This window comes from Chelonia mydas, chromosome 23, assembly GCF_015237465.2.
Source record: "Chelonia mydas isolate rCheMyd1 chromosome 23, rCheMyd1.pri.v2, whole genome shotgun sequence".
NCBI lineage: Eukaryota > Metazoa > Chordata > Testudines > Cheloniidae > Chelonia > Chelonia mydas.
In genome coordinates, this window is record NC_051263.2 from 3,405,513 (window position 1) to 3,431,884 (window position 26,372).

At 57.5% G+C, this 26,372-nt stretch overlaps 1 protein-coding gene across 3 annotated transcripts in view; it reads right to left on the minus strand.

Moving 5' to 3' along the window:
- Window positions 1-1,220: 1,220 nt before the first annotated feature.
- Window positions 1,221-26,372, minus strand: part of LOC102931110 (leucine-rich repeat and fibronectin type III domain-containing protein 1) — a 53,521-nt gene continuing 28,369 nt past the window's right edge. For 2 of the 3 annotated variants that reach the window (XM_037884680.2, XM_043534773.1), the window contains exons 2-4: window positions 18,965-19,022; window positions 7,540-8,948; window positions 2,063-3,638 (exon numbers count right to left, since the gene is read on the minus strand). In XM_037884680.2, coding sequence (XP_037740608.1) covers window positions 2,813-3,638; window positions 7,540-8,915 — 2,202 coding nt within the window. In that variant the 5' untranslated portion in view covers window positions 8,916-8,948; window positions 18,965-19,022 and the 3' untranslated portion in view covers window positions 2,063-2,812. Of the gene's footprint in view, window positions 3,639-7,539; window positions 8,949-18,964; window positions 19,023-26,372 lie in introns of all 3 variants that reach the window. The other variant, XM_043534774.1, reaches the window with a different exon arrangement.

Here is a 26,372-nt window from a genome sequence, read left to right on the forward strand (position 1 = left end):
CAGTACACACACACACATACACACAGCCCCCAATCAGTACACACACACACACACACACACACACTGCCCCAAATCAGTACACACACACACTGCCCCAATCAGTACACACACACTGCCCCAATCAGTACACACACACACACAGCCCCCAATCAGTACACACACACACACACACACACACACACACACACACACACTGCCCCCAATCAGTACACACACACACATACACACACACACACGTCGGCTCTGCCCTTCACCGGCTGTACCTTCACAGAGACTGTTTGTAATTTCACAGGGTGTCCCCGGTGCCCTGCCCCCTTCCCGGCCCAGGGGAGGCTGAGTTCTGGGGCGGGCGCACAGGCCAGGGGCACCTTCCTGGCCCTTCCTTCAACATGGCAACCTCCCCCCGGCTCCACCAATCTTCCGCCTCCAGCAGCTTTCCTGCGCCCAGAGAGCGGGGTCAGTGCCCAGCCACACGCAGCGGTGGGGGGACTCCCAGCTACTGCAGTCCTGGCCTCTCCCAGCAGGGGGTGCTGTGGGGAGTGGGGCAGGGGCACTGGCTATGGGGGGAGCCCCAGCTATTGCAGTCCTGGCTTCTCCCAGCAGGGGGCGCTGTGGTGAGTGGGGCAAGAGCTGGGCGTGGGAGGAGCTCCCAGCTGCTCCAGTGCTGGCCTGTCCCAGTAGGGGGCGCTGTGCAGAGTGGGGCAGGGGCACTGGCTATGCGGGGAGGGCCCTTCCGGCTACTAATTCCATGTTCATGGACGTGCCGTTCTGGGCTCATCCTGTCTCTGCCAGGCGGGCAGGACGGGACCGGAGCCAGTGGGTCGCGAGATGGGCAGCAAACGATGTAGCCGACAGGGTCCAAAAGAACCGGTTCCGCCCGCCCCTCTTTGCTCGGCTCTTGGGCTTGTTAATTAGTAACATTTGCATATATTTCCATAGCCCCAAAGGCCTCAGTGCCCACCTGTAGTCCCCCCAGCACCCAGGTTACCCCCCGCCCCCAACCTGCCTGGATCCCAGCTGGTCTCTCGTCACCCCCACATCACTGATGGATTTGCCCTCAGAATCCTGCTCTCCGACACCCACCTCTGCCATCTGTGCCCCCCCCCGCCCTGTCTGGGCACCACCCCCATCCCCTCCCCCGCCTTGCTCTCTGCGCCTGCCCCCCCCACTCTGCGTCCAGCCCCCACCCCCGACATGACAGACACAGGCCGGACCCCGCTGCAGTTCACACATAAAAGGTTTTAATCACCTCCTGAAAAGGGGGGGCCATGCCCCAAAAGGGGACAGTGGGGGGGAGAGGGATCGGGGGGGGGGATGAGGAAATAAGGAGGTTCGGGGGCAGAGGGCACAGGTTTTTAATGTAAAAACTTGTGTTCGGTACTCAAACAGCGTTTTCCTTTTAAAAAGTCATGATGGGGGAAGGATGATGGGAAATGGGGTACGGTGGAGGGGGTGGGGGGATGGATGGGGAATGGGGTACAGCTGTGGGAGCTGGGTGCATGGAAGTGAATGGGGTACAGCTGGGGAGGCTGGGGGAAGGATGGGGAATGGGGTACCACTGTGGGGGATGGGGGGATGGAAAGGAATGGGGTACAGCTGGGGAGGCTGGGGGAAGGATGGGAATGGGGTACCACTGTGGGGGATGGGGGGATGGAAAGGAATGGGGTACAGCTGGGGAGGCTGGGGGAAGGATGGGGAATGGGGTACCACTGTGGGGGATGGGGGGATGGAAAGGAATGGGGTACAGCTGTGGGGGTGGGGGGATGGATGAGGAATGGGGTACAGCTGGGGAGGTTGGGAAAAGGATGATGAATGGGGTACCACTGGGGGGGCTGGGTGGATGGATGGGGAATTGGGTACAGCTGGGGAGGTTGGGGGAAGGATGGGGAATGGGGTACCACTGTGGGGGATGGGTGGATGGAGAGGAATGGGGTACAGCTGTGGGGGTGGGGGATGGATGGGGGATGGGGTACAGCTGGGGAGGTTGGGGGAAGGATGGGGAATGGGGTACTGCTGGGGGCCTGGGAGAGATGGTGGGGGATGGCTCTGGGGGTTGGGCAGGTTGTGGGGGGATGGTGGGGGAATGGGGTACTGCTGGGGGGCTGGGATGGATGGAAGGGGAGGGCACGGGGTGTAGGGGGGAGTTTGCTAGAGTAGGGTACAGTTTGGAATAACAGGGAAAAGGGCGATGACTTTTTCGATACTGAATACACTGAACACAGAAAATGATCTAGACCAGCCAGATACAATAAATAGGCCCCCCACAGTCTGTATCGGGGAGCAGGTGCCTGTCGCCCCCTTCCCAGAAACACTTGCGGGGGCAGGGGGAAATAGGTTTATTTTGCAACTAAACTCTGCTCCGTCCCCCATCCCGGACAGTTATTAATGCATAAAGATTTACTCAAGGTAAAAGGATCTTTGTAATTTCGTGTCATCTGTGCATGTGTCTTTGCTAGTCCTGCTCTGTCCTTCCCGTGCCGCCCGGTGCAGATGGGGTGGAGGGGGTCTCTGGAAACTCATCCCGTAGCCCCCCCACGCCCCTTCCTCTCCCTGCAGCCGGGCAGTCCCCTCCTTGCCCAAATGCTTGCGTTCGCTCCGTCCGTCGGGTGGCGTTTTCAGTCTCTGTCCTCCGTCTCCGCTCTTTAAGGCACCGCAGCGGAAGAGAGCCGGCGTCGGCGGGATCGGCGCAGGACCCCCGTCTGGGGCGGGTGGGTGAAACCGGAGCCGTCCCCTCCAAGCCCCCGGGGAACTGGTCGTGCGCCCCGTGGGCCCGACGAAATTGCCACCCCCGCAGCCCGCCCCGGGGCCCGTCTCAGACGGTGCTCTCCAGCATCCACTCGGTGCTGCTGAAGGTGACCCGGCGTTGGCTCAGCGGGCAGCCCTCCGCGTTCAGCTGGGACGTGGACATGTGCCGTTTTGTCCGTGCCCGGCGCGGGTAGCTGTGGCTCTGAAACAGAGAATAGTCCCCGTCGAAGGAGTGACGGTGGTGGTGAGTCCTCGACAGCTCCCGGGGAAAGAGGCCCACGCTGCCCAGCGTGGCCCGGTGTTGGCCGCCCGGCCCACTGTCCCGGAGGAGACCCAAGGAGCTGGTCACGCTGCTTTCGGGCTGGCCCTCCTCCGAGGACAGCAGGGCCACAGTCTGGAGGTCTGCACCTGGCTTGGGGTCTCTCTTGTCCGGTTCGGGGGTGACGGGCGTGTCCTTCTTGGGCTCCGCCTCCATAGGCCCCGCCTCCTTAGGCCTCGCCTCCTGGAAGGTCTCGTATTTGTCCTCGGCGGGCTTGGAGGCCGGGGGCTGCCCGCCGTTGGTCTGGGAGTAGACGTTGCTGACCTTGGCTTTCTTGGGCCCCTCGTGCCCGCCGTGGACCTTGTAGCGGATCATGAGGATGATGATGAAGACCAGGACGGAGGCGACGATGATCCCGCCGATGATGATGATCATGGTGCCGCCCAGGAACTGGGTGTGCAGGGCGTGGCACTGGGCCGTCTCGCCCTCCGTGGTGAACTGGACGCAGCCCACCACCCTGGTGGCCGTCAGCGCCGTCACCCCGTCGTCGTAGACGGCCAGCACACACAGGTCGTAGGCCCGCCCCGCCGCCAGGTCGTTCACCAGGAAGGCCCGGCTGGACGGGGGGATCATCCTGGGAGAGGGGAGACACTGGTTAATTGCTGGGACAGCCCCTTGCCCCGTAGCCCAGGCCCCAGCCCCCTGGCACATCCTAGGGATATAACCCTAACCTCATAAAGCTCTCTGGGGTAGTGACCATCTTCCTGCTCTGTGTTTGTACAACATCTCACGCCGTAGGGTCCTGGTCCATAACTAAGAGTGCCAGGTGCTACTGTAACACCCCCTAATAGTGATAAAATGTACAGCTCCTGACACAACAGGACCCCTAGTTATGGGCTAGGACCCCATTGTGCAAGGTGCTGTACATTTTATCACTATTAGGGGTGCTACGGTAGCACCTAGGCACTCTATTTATGGGGCAGGACCTTCCGTGCTGCCGTAATGTACCTTTTATTGCTCTTAGGTGTATTATGGGCAGAACCAAGGCTCCAACCCCATAACTAGAGTGCCTAGGTGCTATCATAATACACCTAATAGCAATAAAATATACAGCACCTAGCACAATAGGGCCCTGGCCCGCAAGTAGGACTCCTACCATGACATTAACTGTCATCTGTAACCGATCATTTCAATCAGCTTCTGTACTAGACGACTGGAGGGTAGCTAATGCGACGCCAATTTTTAAGAAGGGCTCCAGAGGTGATCCCGGCAACTACGGGCCGGGAAACCTGACTTCAGTACTGAGCAAACTGGCTGAAACTACAGTAAAAGAACAAAATTGTCAGACACAGAGATGAACCTAATTTGTTGGGAAATAGTCAACATGGTTTTTGTTTAGGGAAATCAGGCCTCACCAGTCTACTAGAATTCTTTGAGGGGGTCAACAAGCAGGTGCACAAAGGAGATCCAGTGGATATAGTGTATTTAGATTTTCAGAAAGCCTTTGACAAGGTCCCTCACCAAACGCTCTTAAGCAAAATAAGCAGTGATGGGATAAGAGGGCAGGTGCTCTCATGGATCGGTAACTGGTTAAAAGACAGGAAACAAAGGGTAGGAATAAATGGTCAGTTTTCAGAATGGAGAGAGGTAAATAGTGGTGTCCTCCAGGGGTCTGTACTGGGCCCAGTCCTATTCAACATATTCATAAATGATCTGGGAAAAGTGGTAAACAGTGAGGTGGCAAAATTTGCAGATGATACAAAACTACTGAAGATAGTTAAGTCCCAGGCAGAGTGCGAAGAGCTACAAAAGGATCTCTCAAAACTGGGGGACTGGCAACAAAATGGCAGATGAAATTTAATGTTGATAAATGCAAAGTAACGCACACTGGAAAGCGTAATCCCAACTCTACATATACAATGATGGGGTCTAAATGAGCTGTTACCACTCCAGAGAGAGATCTCGGAGTCAGTGTGGAGAGTTCTCTGAAAACATCCACTCAAAGTGCAGCGGCCCTCGAAAAAGCCAACAGGATGTTGGGAATCATCAGGAAAGGGAGAGAGAATAGGACAGAAAATATCATGTTGCCTCTATATAAATCCATGGTTCGCCCACAGCTTGAATCCTGCGTGCAGATGTGGTCGCCCCATCTCAAAGAGATATATTGGAATTGGAAAAGGTTCAGAAAAGGGCAACAAAAATGATTATGGGGATGGAACAGCTTCCGTATGAGGAGAGATCAATAAGACCGGGACTTTTCAGCTTGGAAATGAGGCGCCTAAGGGGGGATGTGATAGAGGTCTATAAAATCCCGAGTGGTGTAGAGAAAGTACATCAGGAAGTGTTATTTACTCCTCCTCATAATGCAAGAACAAGGGGCCATCAAATTAAATTAATAGGCAGCAGGTTTAAAACAAACACAAGAAAGTATTTTTTCACGCAACGCACTGTCAACCTGTGGAACTCCTTGCCAGAGGGTGTTGTGAAGGCCAATACTATGACAGGGTTCAAAAGGGAGTTAGATGGATTCATGGGGGATAGGTCCACCAATAGCTATTAGCCAGAATGGGCAGGGACGGTGTCCCTAGCCTCTGTTTGCCAGAAGCTGGGAATGGGCGATAGGGGATGGATCACTTGATGATAACCTGTCTGTTCATTCCCTCTGGGACACCTGGCACTGGCCACTGTCGGAAGACAGGATATTGGGCTTGATGGACCTTTGGGTCTGGTCGTTCTTTTGTTCTTATGTTCATAATACACCTAATAGTAATAAAATGTACAGCGCCTGGCACAATGGGAGGCCTAGTTATGGGCTGGGACCTTCAGTGCTACCATAATCACCTAATAGCAATAAAAAATTCAGGTTCAGGGGAGTGCTGGGTTTGGGCCAGTTTCGCCGGCCTGTTTGTGTCCTGAACATCAGCGAAGTAGTAATAATAATTCCGAAGAGGCTATAATTGTCTTTTCTTTTTTGACCTTTCGCTTGAAAATGTCTGCCAAATTTAAAACCTACAATAAGAAGCCCTCCCTTTTGAAAGAAAATGGTTTCTTTGACCGGCCATGATTTTTTTGGTTTGCTGAAAAATTCAAAACACATTTTAATTTCAGTTGGTCCGGAATCAATTTTTCCTCCCCCCACCCCAAATTTTTTTGAACCTGCCAGCAAACCAAAAAAATCTGTTATTTGTACAGCTCTACTTTTGGTCCGTGACAGCCCCTGTGCCTCACCCTAGAGGTAGCTGCATCTCACTGCTGAGCACAGGATCTTTGTATAAACAGCTGTGATGCCCCACCCCAGAGCTGGCTGCATCTCAGCAGCAGGGGGAGCAACTCCTGCACTTACCTACGCACAAAGAGTAATGTCACACACACAAGAATGTCACAAAACACGTGTGCGCACAGTAGTGGCTCACATGCACGCACACACACACACTGGGGCGCTCACACACATTGAGAAATGGCTTATAACTTACAGACACACCCACACACGGTAATAGCTCACACACACACTAAGCAATGAGCAATGGCTTATAACACAGACACACACTCTCTGCTGTCCCTGTTTTCAAAGGCTGCAGAGGGAGCCATTAGCCCTTTGTAATTTCCCTCCATTAACTCCCTGCCCTGTGCCCCCTGCCTCCCGCTCACACCCTGCTGACCCAGCAGTTGTTAATCCCACCCAGAAATGGAGTCACAGGGCCCGGATTCTGCACCTCGCTGGACTGGAAACCCCGCCATCTCCTGATACAGATTCCAGCCGCGTGGCCAGGCTCGCTACTGGTGATGACCAAAGGGTTCAGTTGCCATTCACCCCAAAGCCCAAGGCTAGCCAGGATCGCACTACTGGAACGCAGCCACCTCTGGGGTGGAGGGCGACAGCCAGGTGCACAAGGAAGGGGGAATCTTGGGCAGAGGGGCTTGGATCTGAAGCAAAGCTGTGCCAGACCTTTAGCATCTTGTAAGCTGTGGAAATTGAGGCAGCGGCGGTGGGATTTGAACCTGTCACTCTGGGAAACCTAATTATATGGAGCCAGATAATTGGAGCTCAAAGCCCTCTGCCCTGCCCCTTCCTTCCCTGCAGCATTGCTTCTCCTGGCCTGAGTTCGCCAGGGCATTGGGGTGATCCACAGCTCTCTCCCCGCATCCCCCACCCACGGAAATTTCCAGCCAGTTTCATGGCTGTGATGCTTCCCCCAGAATTTCCCCAAGGGCAGAACTGAGAGAGACCCCCACAGGGCAGTGCAGGCTGGGAGCTAGTGAGCAGAGTCTGTCCATATCCGGCCACTCTCCTACCCTTCCTCTGCCTCTGGCTGCACTGTGGCCAGTGGGGCTACCCGGGGATGAGAGAGGCCAGGCTTCAGTTACACCTGGTGCATCGCCCACTCGTTAAGTGGTGCGTACAAGCTGGGGGTGCTATTAAGAGGATAACAACCTACTACTGCCACCAGTGGCTCTTCTTTAGCATCTGCTTCTAATGCCCCTGGTTCCAGCCCTGCTGATGGCCCATGGACTCCGTCCGCCAGCCCAGCCCTCACCTGTACACCAGCGAGTCATCCAGGGAGCTGTTATACTGAATCTGGTACATGCGGATGCCGGGAATGTGCCGCTCCGAGGGCCAGTGGATCACCACCGAGGTGGAGGTGAGCTCAGCCGCCACAATCTTCTTCTCCAGGTGGTTCTTGGTGTCGTTGGCACCCGACTTGGCGGAGGTGGTGATGTCGGACGAGCCGGGGTCGGGCTCCTTCATGTGGCCCGTGTTGTTGACCAGCAACGGCAGCGGCACGATGCAGACCTCCACGGGGGCGGTGGCTTCTCCGGCGGCATTGGAGGCGATGCAGGTGAAGACCCCGTTGTCCTTGAGCGTGGTGATGTGCACCTCCAGTGTGCCGTTGTCGTAGACCGTGGCGCGGGTGGTGTTGTGGATCATCTTGCCGTCGGGCGCGATCCAGTGGATGGAGGGGTCGGGGTCTCCCACCGCCTTGCACTTGAGGCTGACTCCCTGGCCCTCCATGATGAAGGCCTTGGAGGAGTACTGGCGCGTGATGAGGGGCTGCTCGCAGATGAACTCCTCCTCGGGGATGGACCAGAAGTACTTATCCATCAGGTGCTCGGGAGAGGCGCAGGTCTCCAGGTCGTCCTCCCGCGTCAGGCGCCGGAGCCAGAGCAGCTCGCAGTTGCAATGCAAGGGGTTGCCTCCGAAGCTGATGGTCAAGGTGGACGGGTGGGAGCCCCGGACGTTCGCCAGCACCTGAGCCCGGAGGAAGAGGTTGTCCGGGGGCAGCTTCTGCAGCCTGTTGGAGGTCATGTCCAAACGCACCAGCTTGTGGAGCTGGGAGAAGGTGCCCTCGGCGATATGGTCGATGAGGTTGTGATCCAGGGTCAGGGTGTTCAGACTGACCATCTGCCCGATGGCCTCCCACGGCAGCGTCTCCAGGTTGTTATAGGACAAATCCAGGTCTTCCACGGTGGCCAGGAACTCGTCGAAGGAGGCCGGCTGGATGTTGCTGATCTGGTTGTTGCCCAGGATGAGGTGCCGGAGGTTGCCCAGGCCTTTGAAGTGCTCGTTGCGGAGGGAGGCCAGCCGGTTGCTGTTCATATGCAAGGCGCGCAAGGCCCGCAGGTCAGAGAAGGCGTAGGGCATCACCTGGCTGATGGTGTTCCGGGAGAGGGTCAGGTGCACCAGGTTGGTCATGTTGGAGAAATCCTTGCGCCGGATGATGGTGATGAAATTGTCCGTCAGCCGCAGCTCCACCGTGCGCCGGTCGATGGATGGCGGCACGAAGAGCAGCCCCGTCTTGGCGCACAGCATGGTCAGGGTGGGCGAGATGTTCTGGCAGATGCAGCGGCCGGGGCAGTGCTGACCCTTCGCCATGGTGCCGAGCATCAAAAGGGGCAGGAGGAGTTTTTCCATGGTACTGGCCCTTGCTTCCTCCCTGCCCGGGCTCTGCGGGCAAGAGGCACAAAAATCATTGGTGACAAACCAACAGCGGCAAATTGCTTCCCAAGCGCTGTCCCCCTCTACTAGCCAGCCTAAGCATTCAGGCAGCTGCAGCCCATTCGTAGGGGCAGCTCCGTCCCAGCGCTGGGTGAGGGATCCCTGTATAAACAGCCTCTGTGTCCCACCCCAGAGACAGCTGCATCTCACTGCCGTGCAAAGGATCTTTGTATAAAACAGCCCCTGTGCTCCACTCTGGATTCTAAAGCTCAGATGGCAGAGGTCCCGCCCAAGTGCCCCCCCAGCTTCTGGAGCTGTGAGGCCCCCCCCCCCCCCCAGTTCGATTCCTGTGACTGACGGACCCCTCTGGGGACATCATCTTAAAAAAAAGGGGTCCCCAACAGATACTGCCTGGATCTTTTTGTGGCTAGCCCCATCCCAGCGTCACCAGGGGGGGAAATCGTGAATCATGCCCCTAGAGAAATCGTGAGATCTTGCTCGAAAATCACGAGGGTTTACCCTAAGCGAAGCTTCAGAGCAGATCCTTTTTGTGAGTCGCCTCCTGGTTTTTGAAACGTTAGGGGTCCCGTTGCCAAGTTTTTCTCGGCCACCACCAATCTACTTATTTTTAAATGAAAGCTTAAATCCTTACAGGATCTCGTGCCTCCGGGAGCTGGTGATTGAAGGAAAAACACCAGGCATCGCCAGGCTTGGGATAAAAGCATGAGAGGTGACAACGCGGCCAACACCCACTGGGTTGCTTTCTCATGCTTGATTTGCTTGGAATTTTCCAACCCCGCCCCCGCAAACCCTCCTCATTTCCCCTCCCCCCACCTGGAAGGGGTTTTTTTTTGTTTTGTTTTATTGGCCAGTTGTTTGTGGTTTGCTGGGGGTTGTTGTTTTTTAAATTTTGCACGGTTTGCCATTTTCCAAAAATGAGACATTTTCAAACAAGGTGATTTTAAAAAAAGAAACAAAGAAACTTTATTTTTATTGGGGGGGGGGCCGAGAATATCCCATCATTTGGTGAAAAAAAAATCATTTTTGGAAAATTTCTATCTCCAAAAACAGAAAAAAAAATGAAAAAATCACCCCTCCCCTCCCTCCCTTTTTCATAGATTTGAACGTCTGAAAAGCCAGGTATGATAGTGTAGTTTGACCTGCCCGGATATCCCGTCCCGAGGCATCAATCAGTCCATACAGCGGGCAAAATTCCATTTCTAATCACGGGCCTGTGGGTTGGGGTGTTCCTTTCAGCCCCCGTGTTCACCCCAATTCACCGTTGGCACAGACATTTGCTGATCTTTGTGGGTGTGCAACCCCCCACCCCGCCCCCCCAATCTCAGTCACTGCCCAGCACAAACAATCTTGGTCAGGCCCTCTACACACCACTGTCATCTACCTAATAAGAGAATGCCTTGAGACCAGTCAACGATCAGAGGTGAAGACACCATTAAAAAAAAATCTCCCCCACCCCTTCAGAAAACCCTTGAACAGAAACAACTGGGAAATCTTCAGATCCTCAAATCCAAGGTTCCTTGTGGCCCAGACACAGTGCCTCAGTTTCCCCACTATGCTCTTCAGCCTTGGGTGTGACTTGATTCCTCTCACCAAGCCGCTTCAGAGAGTGTCTCCCACCTCCCCCGCGTCTGGGGCAATGGACTGTGACAAAGTGGGAATTTTCTGTCATATTTTTATGAAGCCTATGTGTGCCTTAGTTTCCCCTATTTTTCACAAGGCTGTCGGGGTGGGGAAGGACTGTTGGCTCTCCGGAAAAGTGCAGCCCTCCTGTCACACCGCTGCTCACATTTCTCTGAAATAGATGTCAACTCCCTGACATGAGGGATAAATAGGGACAGGACTGATGGCTACAAAACCACGAGGGGTGTGGGGGGCGGAGAAGGGCGATCAGGAGCTTCGGCTCACCCCCTCTCGTCATCCAAGGGCGAAAGGATGTTGGGCGGAAAGGGGACAAATTCAAAGCCAGTCCCTTTCCACATGCCACGCCATTGGCCTGTGGAACTCACAGCCACATGAATCCCACCCAGGTCAGGATTCAGGGAGGGATTGCTCATGGCTCAGATATGAAGACTAGCCGGGATTAGAACAGCTCATGCTGACAAGGATGAAACAGCTTCTCCTGGGCTTACGCCGCTCTCTGGCTAATAGAGACCAGCACGAGCCCGAATGTGAGGGGCAGATTGTCCCCCATCTGCTACTGTGGGGTTCCTACCCTTCCTCTGGAGCCATGCACACAGCCTCACCCTGGGAGACCCCCCCAAAAACATGCTCTAGGCATGTATCCCAATATCCCCACACAATCTCTCTCCAGAGACTTTCCGGTGCCCAGTAGGAGCGTGGGGGGCTGATGCAAACCCCCATGGCAATGAGAAGCAGCCGCACTCAGGCACCTGGCTAGCCTCTCATCCTGTCTCCATCGGGGGGAGGGCGGCTTTGACCCATCAGTATTCCCCCCACCCCACCCCCAAGCGTCTAGTCGTGGCCCAGCGCTGCGCTGTCAGCCTGCACCCTGGCAGGCAGGCTGGTGACGGGATCGCGGCTGACAGCTGCGATGTGACTTTTATCCGGAGCAGCCGAGTGTGACGGCACTGAACCGGGCCCAGGAGATGGAGCCGGATCCAACACGTGGCGGCTCAGACACGGCCCTGGCCCCCATGGGCTGCCCAGGCTCAGAGCCGGCGCCTCCTAAAGGCCCCATGTCCCATTCCCTGAGCCAGCCAGTCCCCTGCCCTGGGCTGGATCAGAGTCAGCGCCCCCTCCTGGAAGAGACTGGGACTGCGGTAGCTGGGAGCCACCCCAGCCTCCCCCAGCTCCAGAATCTCCCCCCGCCCCCACTCCACAAAGCAGAGGCCTGGAAACTCATCACAGAATCTCTGGCCATTGCAACAAGCCTGTCCCCTCCACTCATTCACGCCATCCGTCCCTCTAGGTCCTCAGCCTGCCTCCGCTGTCCCTGAGCACCCCCGTCCCCATGCCCAAACCCCACAGCGCACCTCCCAGCCAGAGGGCACCATGGCCGGGTAAAGGGGCACCTGACTCTCATACCTGGCTGGCTGCATCTGTGAGGTCCGCTCCTCACACTCCGGGCCAGGGAGATCTCAGCCACCCAGCTGCAGATCCCCAGCATGGTGAGGCCACTGCCAGGCAGGCCCCGTCATGTTACCAGCCTTTCCTTGGAGACGCAACCCTCGGGGGGCAGGGGGTGTCTTTGCAAGCACCTAGCCTGCCACACGGGGGTATCTACGAACTTCCAGAGCCACCCCCACCAAACTAAGGGGATCCCCACTGCAAACCATAGGCTCTCATCTCCTTGACCAAGGAGATTGCCACCAGCATCTCCATTTTGCAAGTTGGGGAAACTGAGGCACAGAAAGAGTAGCGAGCAGCTAGTCAGCAGAAGAGCCAGCATTAGAACCCAGGCATCCTGCGTGCCTGTCCCATCCTCTTCACACTGGGCCAAGCAGCTGCTGTGGAATAAGGTTACACTTGAGAGAAATTGTGACCCAGTGCAGAAATGCTCAGTACACCTGGGTTCCAGTCATAGAATCAGAGAAGATTAGGGTTGGAAGAAACCTCAGGAGGTCACCTAGTCCAATCCCCTGCTCAAAGCAGGACCAACCCCAACTAAATCAGTCTGGTCTCTGTCACTTCTCTGCTGGGTGAGCTTGGGCAGGTCATCTCGCCGCTCTCTGCCTCAGTTTCCCCGTTCAGTCTTTAGCTGTCAAGACCGTGAGCACTTTGGGGGCAGGGATTGTCTCTCACTTGGGGTCTGTGCAGCACCCAGCCTGACAGGGGACCCCGTCTGATCTCGGCCGGCGTCTGGCACAGCACCTGGCCTGACAGGGGACTCCCCGCGCATGGCCAGGGTCTGACACAGCGCCCGGCCCGACGGGGAACCCCCCATCCTGCTCATAGCCGGGGCTTTTAGGTGCTACACTTAATAATAATCCAACACAGGTGACGGGGAAAGTTTCACCCTCAGCCACACACTGACCACCCCGCTCCAACTGGCTGCAATTTGAGAACTGGGGGGCTAATTCCTAGCCCCCGCTGTCTGTACCATGATCTTGTTTCAAGGGGCGGAGGGAAGAAAGCACCATACGAACTGCAATGGAGGGAGGGTCCTGAGTCGTTATGGTTCAGTGTTTTACAAAGGGAAAAGCAACGCTTGTTATACCCTACAATCCCACCACCCCCACCACGTTTTTAACCCCCCTGGGGAGCTGCCTTCCTAAGAGGAGTCACACACCCGAGACGTGAGTGAGAGCCTCTGCTCCTCATCATTGCAATATCTGAGCACCTCCCAGGCTGCAGTGTATTTATTCACACTACCCCATCCCCACAGGAGCCCCATTGTACTGATGGGGAAACTGAGGCATGGAGCGGCTGCTCAAGGAGGCGCATCAGTGGGAGAGCCGAGACACTAGTGCCCTAAGTCTGGCGCCATCCTGCCGCTCTCAAGCAGCTGCTTAATGCCGAGCAGTTTCACGAAAGACCAGAATGCAACTCAGGAGTCCTGACAGCCAGTTAGCTTGGTTCAAACCTCTACACGCCACTCCCCTCCCAGAGCCGGGGATAGAACCCAGGAGTCCTGGCTTCCAGCCCCCCTGCTCTAACCACTAGACCCCACTCCCCTCCCAGAGCCAGGGATAGAACTCAGGAGTCCTGGCTTCCAGTCCCCCCAGCTCTAACCAACCAGACCCCACATCCCAGAGCCAGGGATAGAACCAGGAGTCCTGGCTCCCAGCCCCCCAGCTCTAACCAACCAGACCTCCCCTTCTCAGAACCAGGGATAGAACCCAGGCATCCTGGCTCCCAGCCCCCACTGCTCTAACCACTAGACCCCACTCCCCTCCCAGAGCCAGGAATAGAACCCAGGAATCCTGGCTTCCTGCCCGCCCCCGATCTAAACCCTAGAACACCGCCCCTGTGTGCGGACGAAAACAACCCCTGCTGTTGCCAGGCAGATGTGGATCGAAGTCAGCGGCGGCTCTGAGCCTTTATCTCTCTTTCTCTCCCCAAGGAGAAGAGAATCAATTACACCGAGCGAGAGAGAAATGGCGGGGAAGAGAGAGAAATGGAGGGCGGGGGAAGAGGCTACAGCCACTGCCCTGCTAAGCTCAGCTGGTCAGCCACAGCCCCTCCCCACGACTGGGAGCCAGACCCTCCCCCTGCTAACCCGAGTGCCCCCTCCCAGCACCTTATCATGGGGGGAAGATAGGAGCTACAGAGGGCATGGCTGGGGCTTTTACTATGGTGGGGGTGTCACAGGCTCAGCTGCCGTGGTGCACCCCCTGCTGGCCAAGCCTGGCGGGGCAGGCACGCCCTGCCTCCGTTTCCCCTCCCCCAGGTGTTTGGTCTTTCCCAGATCACTCTCAGCGTGAAATCCCCTCCCAGGGTAACAGGCCAGGCAAACAAACAGTCAGTTCCTCCACCCGGCTCAGATGCCTCTTCACCCACCTCCCGGACTCCCGTTCCCACTCCGGGGCCAAGCCCTGACTCCCAGGAGCCCCTCCCCCAGACCAGCACCACGTACTCCCCATAGTTCCTGTCCCCACCCCCCTGTGTTCTCTGCCCTTTGGTGGGACCCAGACATTTCTCAGGCTGGCTGAAATCCCAGTTAGTCCTGGCTCTTAGGCTGGCAGACAGCAGGTACAGCAGATTGTACATGGCTGGCTACCCCAGCACACTGCCCCATTACGGGGCTGTGGGGGGGGGGGGGTAGGTACAGAAAGAGCATCAATGGAGCTTTTATTGTGAGGGGGGGTACGAGTTGCATAGAGCACGGTTGGCTGCTATTGTGGCGGGGGTATTACAAATGCCGTGATGGCAGGACTTGTATTCTGGCGGGGAGGTCTGCGTGTCAAACAAGAGCCATCCATGCTTTTCTGCTGGCATAACCCCGCCCTGGGCCCGGCAGTGCTGAGGAGCAGTGCCTCTATTGGGGTCCATCCAGGCCCTCTTCTATCCCCGCAGACAATTCCCAGACGGGGGTGTGACGTTATTGACTTGAACTGGGACCGTATAGAACACTGTTGCAACCAAGGTCCTGTAGTGGCACCAAATCTTGTATAAAGGGGGTCAGATAAGGTGTCTAAGACAAGGTTATGGTTTGCTGGTTATAATGCTGCTGTCTGTTTGCGTGTATCATTTTTGTATTTAAAGATATAAGTATTGGCTCTAGACTGTCTGTATTTCAAACTTGTGCTCTGCTTCTGGGGGACACCCCAGACAAGTTGGTCTCAGCTCTGCCTAGCCTGCTGGATGGCCCATTAAGGACCATCAGCGACACAAGTGACCCACTGAGAGAAGGCAGACACGCCTGGGGACTCACCAAGGTGTGCAGGGACCTGCCTGAGGACAGAACTCTGAGGTTTTTCCAGGCCGTGTGCTGGGCAGCTTGTCTTTGGGACAAAGACAGAAAGACCACATGGCAAGAGACTATAAAAGGCTTCTGCAGCTCCTCCATCTTGTCTTCAATCCTGCTTCTGACCTCTGGAGGGGCTTTGCTACGCTGAAACTTTGAACCAAGGACTGAAAGACCCATCCCAGCTGTGGATGGACTCCAGAGACTGGATCTGAACCTGCAGCCTATTCCATCCCTGCGACAAGCCTGAACCAAGAACTTGGCCATGACTGTATGGAATTGATTCCATGTAACCAGTTCTCGCTCTCATCTGTATCTTTTTCCTTTTATGAATAAACCTCTAGATTTTAGATTCTAAAGGATTGGCAACAGCGTGATTTGTGAGTAAGATCTAACTTGTATATTGACCTGGGTCTGGGGCTTGGCCCTTTGGGATCGAGAGAACCTTTCTTCTTTTACTGGGGTGTTGGTTTTCATAACCATTTGTCCCATAACGAGTGGCACTGGTGGTGATACTGGGAAACGGGAGTGTCTAAGGGAATTGCTTGTGTGACTTGTGGTCAGCCAGTGGGTAAAACCAAAGTCTTCTCTGTCTGGCGGGTTTGGTTTGCATTAGAGGTGGAAAAACCCCAGCCTCGGGCTGTAACTGCCCGGCTTGAAGCAATTTGTCCTGAACTGGCACTCTCAGTTGGGTCCCGCCAGAACCAGCATCGTTACAGGGGGTAGCTGCGCCATGCCAGCTGCCGCTTGGCTACCCAATGGATGGCACAGCAGGGACACAGCCGTGGGTGCTCATTTAGACACACATCTTAGCCGGCCCATGTTCACAGCCCCGCCGCACTGACGCCTCTGTTTATGGAGGAGCTGGGACAGAAGCACTCTCCTCCCCACCCGCTGTTCTCAGGGGCTATATTTAGGAACAGAACCCAGGTGTCCTGACTCCCAGCACCCCCTGCTCTACCCAGCCTGGCTTCCCGACTCTTCCATTGATAGAGTGGGGTGCGCCCCCTCTCCGGCCCGTACAGCTGTCTGCAGCCCTGAGCCCCGGAGATAGGACCATTAATTTTTCACAAGCCCTAACGAGCTGGAAGTGGAAGTTAGCTGCTCCGCACAGTGGCATGGGCACTAACCCTGTAAGCATGATAATACAATCCCGTAATATACCAGCGAGCGGAGTAATGAGGCAGAGGAGGGAGTGGGAGCTGTCCCCTGATGGATGGAAGCGGACTGCGTTTCATAGGACCTATACCGCAGACATCAGTCCGGGGGGGCGGGATACTCCATGATGGCACAAAAGGCTCCTCCCCGAGGAGCAGCTTTGGAATTGAATAAAGCTAAACAGAATTAAGGCCCCTTTAATTCTGAATCAGAGTGTCCACAAAGGGTTTAACTAACCCATTTTAAGAGTTCATTTGGATTAGCTCCCCCTGTAGACAAGCAAGGGTCTGTCGCAGTTTGCTGCCAATGCAGGATTCAGATCCCCTTGGAACCTGGGGTGCCAGCCTGGGGAGGAGTCGCCCGGGCCAGCCAGGACATAGCCAGATAGGCAGCCACCACCCAGCTGTTCCAGGGCCTGGGAAGTGGGTTACCCTGCCATTGCCATTCACATCATTTCCTGCCGGTGTTTCCCTCCACAGATCCCTTCAAACGGCCATCAGGCCGGTTAACATGGCACCGATCAGCCGGGGGGGCAGAGGGTTCTCATAACAAACATACCACCCTCCTCCGCCCCAAGACACAACCCTCGGACTGTCTCATCTGCTTAGATGGGCAGCGCTCTGGGACAGGGACCGACTTTGTGTTCTGCATCTGTACAGCACCTGGCGCCCTGGTCCAGGAGTGGGGGCGCCTGGGTACTACTGTAAAACACCTAATAGCAACAAAAAACGTACAGCTCCTGGCACCATGAGGATTTGGTGCATGCCTGAGGCTCCTAGGTGCTACCGTAATACAACTAATAGCAACAGAAATGTACAGCTTGTAGTGCCATGGAAGCCGGGTCCATGACGGGAGCACCTAGGTATTACCATAATACACCTAATAGGAATAAAAAGGTACAGCCCCTGGCATAATAGGGTCCTGGTCCGTGCCTGCAACAGAACCTTGCAACCCTGCTGTTAATCGCTCAACACCCTCTCAAATTCTGAGTAATCCTTTAAAATATTCTAACCCTATTGCATACGTCTAAATCGAATGAATTATCATTTTAAATAAAAGCCGGCTTACTTGCATTAGTCTTTCATCAGCCAAAAGCGCGGTGTTCCCATTCATGTATTCCTAATGCCGTCCAAAATAAACCAGTTAAGGAACCACTGCTCTGGGCTCTGAAACCCCCGGGGAACAGACTGGGCGAGACAGCCAGGAGTCAAGCACAGAATCTTCTGATTCCAATAATCAATGGCAATGTTTTAAAGTATTGGCGAGATGCCCACCACTGTGGCTGGCACCCCAAGGACTGAACTCGGGTCTTCCAGGGCTAACAGCACGGGTGGCTCTGGCTTCAGTTAAAGCTTCCAAGGCAGGGCCATCCCTGACCCTCTTCTCTGCAGATGTCACACACACTGGCCAGTGGGTCCCCCCAGTGTCTAGCCTAGCGGTAATGCAGCACATGTCTGAGAGGGGCCTACACGGGTTCATCAGCGTTCAGCTTTAGAATCATAGAAGATCAGGGTTGGAAGGGACCTCAGGAGGTATCTAGTCCAACCCCCTGCTCAAAGCAGGACCAATCCCCAGCTAAATCATCCCAGCCAGGGCTTTGTCAAGCCGGGCCTTAAAAAGCTCTAAGGAAGGAGATTCCACCACCTCCCTAGGTAACCCACTCCAGCGCTTCACCACCCTCCTAGTGAAATAGTGTTTCCTAATACCCAACCTAAACCTCCCCCACTGCAACTTGAGACTATTGCTCCTCGTTCTGTCATCTGCCACCACTGAGAACAGCTGAGCTCCATCTTCTTTGGAACCCCCTTTCAGGTAGTTGAAGGCTGCTATCAAATCCCCCCTCACTCTTCTCTTCTGCAGACTAAATAACCCCAGTTCCCTCAGCCTCTCCTTGTAAGTCATGTGCCCCAGCACCCGGATCCTTTTCGTTGCCCTCCACTGGGCTCTCTCCAATTTGTCCACATCCTTTCTGTAGCAGGGGGCCCAAAACTGGACACAATACTCCAGGTGTGGCCTCACCAGTGCCGAATAGAGGGGAACGATCACGTCCCTCGAGCTGCTGGCAACGCCCCTACTAATACAGACCAAGGTGCCATTGGCCTTCTTGGCGACAAGGGCTCACTGCTGACTCTTAACTTGCCTTCTCAGAACAGCAGCGGGGCAATGGGGTCTCCTCGCTGCTCATTGCGCCGAATGCTCCTTCCGCTGAGATGGCCTGTGCCTGGCAAGCACAGAGCCTGCGAGGCCCATGCCACGCCTGCGCCAGGCCTGCACCAGGCCCTGCAACACCCATGCCAGGTCCACCCAGGCCCTGCAACGCCAGCCAGGCTCTGCGATGCCCTCACAAGCACAGCCCAGCTGCCCTGGGCTCGCCCTGTGCAATCTGGGCCCATCTCAGGTCACACTCGCACCCCAAATCTGGCCATGCCCTCCCCCCCTCGCCCTGCCCCCACCCAGCACATGGCACGTTGGCAATTACCTCTCCTCAGGAATTCATCCCGCCTCTCGCCGGGCATGCAAGCCTCCACCGCCACTGCCTGGGGAGAGAGAGCGAGAGAGATGTCAGCAGCCATCCCGCCTGCCCCCATCATCACCCTCCCCAAGTCCAGGGGCCAGGGCCATGCGGAGGTGGAGGGGGTGGGGCCTGAGGGCGAGGTGGCACGGCCTCCCCCCCATGGCATAGTGGCTCACAGCACCTAGCACCACACCTCGGCACCACCATAATACACCTAATAGCCATAAACATGTACAGCACCTAGCACCATGGGGGCCTGGGGTGCCTCGGTGCTACCGTAATACACCTAATAGCAAAAGAAAATATACAGCACCTGGCACAATGGGAGCCTGGGCCATAACTGGGCCACCTGGGTGCTAACCTGATCTCCAGTCCTTTCTTCCTAGGGACCCTGCGGGGCCCCTTCTGCCACTGCCCCTTTTGGTCCCTGGGAGATCTCATTCTGCCCATCTTCAGGGCCAACTCCAGAGACCCACCATTCTTTCCCCAGGCCCCCCTCTCCCATCAGGAGGAATCACGCCCATCCCTCAGCTGTGCATTAGTACAGAGCCTTGAACTCAGATCCTGGACTCAGGCCCCTGGGTGTTGCGTGTCTGCCCTCGGGTTGGTCTGCAGTGGATAAGAGCCTACTGCCGCAGGCGGCTGGAGGAGTCCCTCCCTTAGCCCAAGCAGTGGTGGCTGGCACTCTGCGCACTGCAAGGCTCAGGTTCCACCCGCTGCGGCAGCTCATGACAGTGGTTGTGTCATTTTCACCCTTCCAGTGCTTGTAGACATTGTCTGTCCTCAAATCTCTCCTTCTACGTGTCCAGCCAGGGGATCCCCCGTATCTCTCCATCCTTCTGTCTGTCCAGCCATCTCCCTCCAACCAGCCACCATAGTTATCCATTGCTCTAACTAGCCATCCAGCCATCTCTTTATCCCTCTGTCCATCCATCCCTCCCCAGTATCTCTCCATCCATCTCTCTCCGACCTTCCATGGCTCTACCTATCCATCCATCCATCCATCCATCCATCCATCCATCCATCCTTTCCTCCTATCTCTCTCTCCTCCTACCCACCATTCTCTCCATCCACAATATTTATCCACCCCTTGACCTATCCATCTATCGGTTCACCTCTCTATCCTTCTACCTCACCTTGCGTCCCTGGTATCTATCCATTTTTCCATCCTTCCCTCTCCATGCCAGGTCCACCCCAGGCCCTGCAATGCCAGCTAGGCCCTGCAATGCCCTCACAAGCACAGCCCAGCTGCCCTGGACTCGCCCTGTGAAATCTGGGCCCATCTCAGGCCACACTCACGCCCCAAATCTGGCCATGCCCCCCCCATCACCCTGCCCACTAGTTAGCCATTGTTCTACCTTCTACCCACCCTTCCATCCACCCTCAATATTTAACCATCACGATCTATCCCTCCATCCTTCCATCCATTCATCCATCTCTCTCTAACCTTCCCTGGGTCTAGCTAGCCTCCCATTCATCTGCCTATCCTTCTATTGCGCTATCCTTCTCCTCAGCCTTCCATTTATGCACATTTACCTATCTCTCTTCCTATCTATTTATTCATAGTATCTGTCCATCTCTTTATCCATCCATCCATCCATCCATCCATCCATCCATCCATCCATCCAAAGGATTTAACCATCTCTCTGTTCATCCTTCCATCGTACTTCACAAACTCTCTTTTAGTTTATCCAATCCCTTCTGTAGTCCCCTAGCAAATCTTTCTCTTGCTTTATTATAGCTAGCTGGCTATTTGTATTATGTAGCACCTAGGAACCATAGAATCAAAATATCTATTTACCTATTTATCCATCCATTCATCACCAGAAAGTTGAAGTTTCACGGACATTAATCAAAGCAGTGTTGCCGTGAACTCACTGTCCCAATCAGTGAGCTCACCCAGGATTATTTAGCTCAGTACAATATCCCAGTGATTTGACAGCACCCGAAATGTTCAGTTTTTCCCCTCCAGATGAAGCCGAAGGGCAGTACAGGGGTTTTGGGGAGTACGTGTGAGTGGGGGGAGCTCTCAGCACATGGGGAAGAGGTTTAAGATAGGCACATTAGTTGGATGTTCTCACTAAAAGGCTCAGTGGTGAAATGGTTCATACGGTTCGAGTGAACATCACTAGGTTTCAGAGTTGACACCCAATTGAACTGCTTAAGGTCTGAGAGGTGAAACTCAGTGGGACCTTCACTGCCAGCTTTGACCATCTTGGGTGGTTCTCTGATTGACCCGTTCTATCTGATTGGGGCTGGGGGGAATTGACACTGCTGAGAATCTGGGATTCCCCCCTCCCCGATGCTTTGACCTCTGGGTGGGCATCTTAGAGCTTTTTCCCCAGACCTTCCTCCCCCTCGCACACCCTGTGCGAATCGGGACCATCCACAAGTGTCTCACGCCCACCTCGTACCCATGCCAATGACGGCATGAGGGGGCCAGGTGACAGGGCCCTTTGGCTCACATGGGGCAGGAGACGTGGCAGGGAAAGGCGGGCAGGCGGGCAGGCTCTCCCCCCTGGGAGAGGACATCTAAAGCTCGGGCTGCTCACAAGCTCTCTCTGTGAGGTGCTTTGAGAGCCGCTGCTGGCCCGTGCCAGAGGAGATTCCCACGGCAGCAGCAGGCGAGCTGTGTTCCACCGTCACGTCACAGCCCCCGGCTGGCAGTGCCAAGGCGCAGCGCCGGAGATCCCGCACGGCTTAGCACAGCAGGGGCTGGCTGCGCGCGTTTGAACGGCGGCACCTAAAAGAGCTTGTCGGAGCCCGTGGTGCTGCCCTTCCCAGCAAGGGGTGTCTAGCGAGCCCGGGGACCTGCCGAGAGCCCGGGGACATGACAACCCCGCTCGGACCGGGGTGATCTTTGTTTCAAAGGCTCTGGGAACAAGGGCGAGGGGAGGGGGAGCAGGCCAGCAAAGGCAGGGAGCTCCCACCTCACCTGCTCTAGCCTGAGGCAAAGACAGAAAAGGAGCCTTGGAAAACAGAGAGCAGGAGGAGACTGTTGACATGAGTGCGGTTAGAGGCGGGCGGGGTGGCTGGGAGCCAGGACTCCTGGGTTCTGTTCCCAGCCCTGGGTGGGGAGTGGAGTCTAGTGGTGAGAGCATGGTGGGGCTGCAAGCCAGGACTCCTGGGTCCTATTCCCAGTTCTGGCAGAGGTGTGGGGGCTGGTGGTCGGAGAGGGGGGAGCTGAGAGTCTGTCCTTGAGCTATTCCCACCTCTCCTGCTCTGTGCAAACGCAAGCAAGTCACTCCCCCTCTCTGTGTGGGGCCTTGCCCCTTGGGCAGCGCACAGTGCCAGTTTCCCTAGGGAGTGCCCCCTTCCTGGGAGCCCGGCCACTCCTGGGTCACGGGGGCCACAGCAGCTATTTAACAGGCAAACTCACCCCTGCCCCATTCCAGAACAGGGCCTGAGAAACAGCCCCACGCCCTGTGCTCTGGGCTCTGTGTGACGATAGACAGGGTGTCTGCCCAGGGCCCTGAGCCTCTCGGAGCTGAGGCCAGAACCTGGCCCTGCTGCGCTGGCAAGGGGGCCCTGTGAACTGAAGGCGTGCTAGAAATAAAGGAGCACGTAACAGCAGCTCTCTGCTGATCCCAGGGCAGGGGGAGGTGAATGCTTCGGGCCCGAAACCAAAGGGAACAGGCAACAAATGGAATCAACCGGGTTTCCAATTGCAGTCCCCCTGGGGGCCTCTAGAGGGCGACATGACCCACCCAAGGTCGGAGCAGCTCTGGTCCCATCCAGCAGGGGGCAGTGGGCTTGATCTAGACCCTGGTGCTGGCGGTGGGAGAGGTGATGCCGCACAGACAGACCCGGGGAATTAGACGGGGACCGTGGGGCCGAGGCTGGGCACAGCAGGGACAGACCTAACCGGCGCCGGTGCCGTGCTCGGGGCCGCGGCCTGGGATCACCGGGGGATAAGGCCACTAAACCCACGGGAAGGTGAAAAGCCAGGGGGGCTTCAGCAGGACCTAGATTTTACATATTGTCCGAAAGAGGGCACGGCTGCCTAGTACCAACTGAAAGAGCAGAGCGCCCCCTACCGAGCCCCCCGCCCCGCTCCCCGCAGCCCAGTGCCCCCTACCGAGCCCCCCGCCCCACTCCCCGCAGCCCAGAGCCCCCCGCCAAACCCCCCGCCCCGCTCCCCGCAGGCCAGCGCCCCCCGCCGAGCCCCCGCCGAGCCCCCGCCCCGCTCCCCGCAGCCCAGAGCCCCCCGCCGAGCCCCCGCCCCGCTCCCCGCAGCCCAGCGCCCCCCTGCCGAGCCCCTGCCCCGCTCCCCGCAGCCCAGCGCCCCCTGCTGAGCCCCCCCAGCCTTCCCCACATCACGTCTCCCCACCGCTCTCCAGCCGGGGTCCAGCCCTGCTTAGCAGGACGGCTGAACCCAGCGGCTGCCAGAGAACAAGGCCCTGGGCACAGGGTCAAAATCTACTCACCTGACCCCAACCTGTCTGGACTCCCTTCGCGGGGACCTGCCAGCTGCCTGGGCTGGGCGGGGAGGGGGGAAGGGGGGCATATTACAGCCCTTATCTGCCAGGCTGGGAGGCGGATTTAATATCCGAATCCTTATTGAGCTTCCCGGCTCCCTCCCTGCCAGAGCCGCCGGCTCCAGGGCCCTCGGTCAAGCTGATGTGGCTAATGCACCTTGTATTCAATTTCGGCAATAAGGCGAGGTGATCGTGGAGGGGGACAAGGGGGGGCTGGTAGAGAGGGGGATCAGATGGGTTGTTTTTTCCCTCCTATTATCACCGATTCACTCGCTCTTGCAGGCATGAGAAGCCCCCGATCGGCCTCATTCCCAGCAAGGCCCTTTTAGCCCAAAGCCTCTTAGCGCCAACAGGCCAGGGCGGGGTGTCAAAGCCCGGCCCCCCCATCCTGCCCGGGGTCAGCACCGGGGCATCACAGGTTAACCCCCCCCCCATCCCTCCCTGAGCCCCTCTCTCGCCAGCCTGGGGACGCCTGTGATGGGGGGGCCGGGGCAGTGGGATCTGGGGTGGGGAAGGGGAAGCAGCTGGGTTTGGGGGGGTGGCTAGGGGGAGACAGCAGGCCAGAAGGGGAAGGAGGTGGCTACATTCGGGGACCCAGCTGGGGGCCTGGCACCGACGCCCTACTGAGCTTGGCCCGGTTCACCCCCTGCCCCGTCAGACTGGGAGGGCAGGAGCAGCTGATTTCAGTGGGGAGAGAGCAAAGCCTGACGGGCCTGGGGAAGACAGCGCCCCCCTCTGGTGCGTGGCAGCAGCACTGGGAGGGATGGAGCCGTTATCCAGCGGGCTCAGGCTGGAAGGGAAAGAGCACAGGGGCCAGGATGGGCTTGAGAGGAACCAAAGCGACAGGATCAGGACAGACCCTGTGAGCTCCCTGGCTGTCAGCCTGCCCCATCCCGGGACCCCCAGGGGCTCCCTGCCACCCAGGGCTACGCTGCACAGGCCCGATGTCAAATTCAGAGCTGGGACTGAGGGGTTCAGAGGGCAGGAGAGGGATCAGGGCTGGGACAGGGGGTTGGAGCATGTGGGAGGCGGGGCTCAGGGGTGCAGGCTCTGGGCGGAGCAGCCGCCATGTCCCCCCTCCGGTTCCTACCTGGAGGCACGGCCAGGTGGCTCTGCACACTGCCCCGCCCACAGGGGCCGCCCCCGCAGCTCCCATTAGCCACGGTTCCCAGCCAATGGGAGCTGCAGGGGCGGCGCTTGACGCGGGGGCAGCGTGCGGAGCCCCTGGGCTGCCCCTACACGTAGGATCTGGAGGGGGGACATACCGCTGCTTCCAGGAGCCACGCGGCGCAGAGGCTAACAGGGAGCCCGCCAGCCCCGCTGCACGGCACCGCCAACCGGACAGTCAATGGCCCGGTCAGCACTGCCACCAGGATCCCTCGTCGAGCGGGTGTTCCGGTCCAAAACCAGAGACCTGGTCACCCTAGCATGGGCCCACCCCTCGCCCGTCCCCAGTTCTGAGAGCGGGGCCCCTCCCTCCACCTGGCACTGCCCGCGGGGGTCCCCGCTCCCCTGCCACCAGGGAGAGGGGCTCAGCAACCCCACAAAACAGGACAGGCTGCCGAGCACAACCCCCCCCACCCCCGCAGGCCCAGATCCCCAGCCTCCCCCCCGGCACACACCCCAGCCCTCCCCACCACTTCTCTCCTCTCCCTCCCCAACCCATCCCTTCCATCCCCATCCTCTTCCCAGCCTCCCTTCCCTTCGACTTCATCCTTCTCTTCCACCCCGAACTCCTTTGCCTCGACCCCCATCACCCTAGTCATTAGCGTCCCCTGCCCCCTGGCACCGTTTTCAGCCCCCCGCAATCCCTCCGGGACAGGGGGCTCTTTCCTCCTGCTGGGATGGGAGGTCACCAGCATCGAGGATCAAGCCGGCCCCAGTGGGTGAGATCTCAGCCCTGGGTGATGACCCCTTGAGCCCTGCTCCCTCCACCCCATGGGCTGCCCCCTCTTCCTTTCCCTGGTATTTCTGAGCGGGTGCGGGGACGTGCTGGGAATAACACAGCGGGCCCCAGCTCCACCTGACATGCTTTGACTCAAAATCAGTGCTTGATAAAAGTGAGATTGCTTGTCGACAAACAGAGCCGCCAGCTGCCGGAGCCGCCCCGCCCCCCCCCGTCTCCCCCCGCAGCACCGTGCACAGACTGCTAATAATGCCACCCCCGCAGCCAGCCACCCAGGTGGCTGGACGGGGGGAAGGGAGGCCGGCTGGCTCCAAAGCCTGGATCGCACAGCCCTGGTTAAAGGGCCGCTGTGCCACAGGGAACAGGGTGGGGGCGCTCTCCTCTGGTAGTGAGGTCTGCCCCCAATGCCCCAGCATGGCACTAGGGGGTGCTGTGCTGCAGGGAACAGGGTGGGGGTGCTCTCCCCTGGCAGTGAGGTCTGCCCCCAATGCCCCAGCATGGCAGTAGGGGGCGCCATGCTGCAGGGAACAGGGTGGGGGCGCTCTCCCCTGGCAGTGAGGTCTGCCCCCAACGCCCCAGTTTGGCACTAGGGGGCGCTGTGCCTCAGGGAGCAGGGTGGGGGCGCTCTCCTTTGGTAGTGAGGTCTGCCCCCAATGCACCAGCGTGGCACTAGGGGGCGCTGTGCTGCAGGGAACAGGGTGGGGGCGCTCTCCCCTGGCAGTGAGGTCTGCCCCCAATACCCCAGCATGGCACTAGGGGGCGCTGTGCTGCAGGGAGCAGGGGGGGCGCAGTGCAGGGGCGTTCTCCCCACTGAACCAGCCATGCAGCAGCGAGAGGGGGACGCGCCCCACAAGTCCCGCGCAGAACCCATAGCCCACACGCTGCGATCCACCCATCCTTCCGCCGCGTCTCCATCCTTCTGCGGTAGCTTTCTTGCCATCCGCCGCAGGATCTGTCTGGCTTTTGACCCTCTCCCCGATCGCCACAG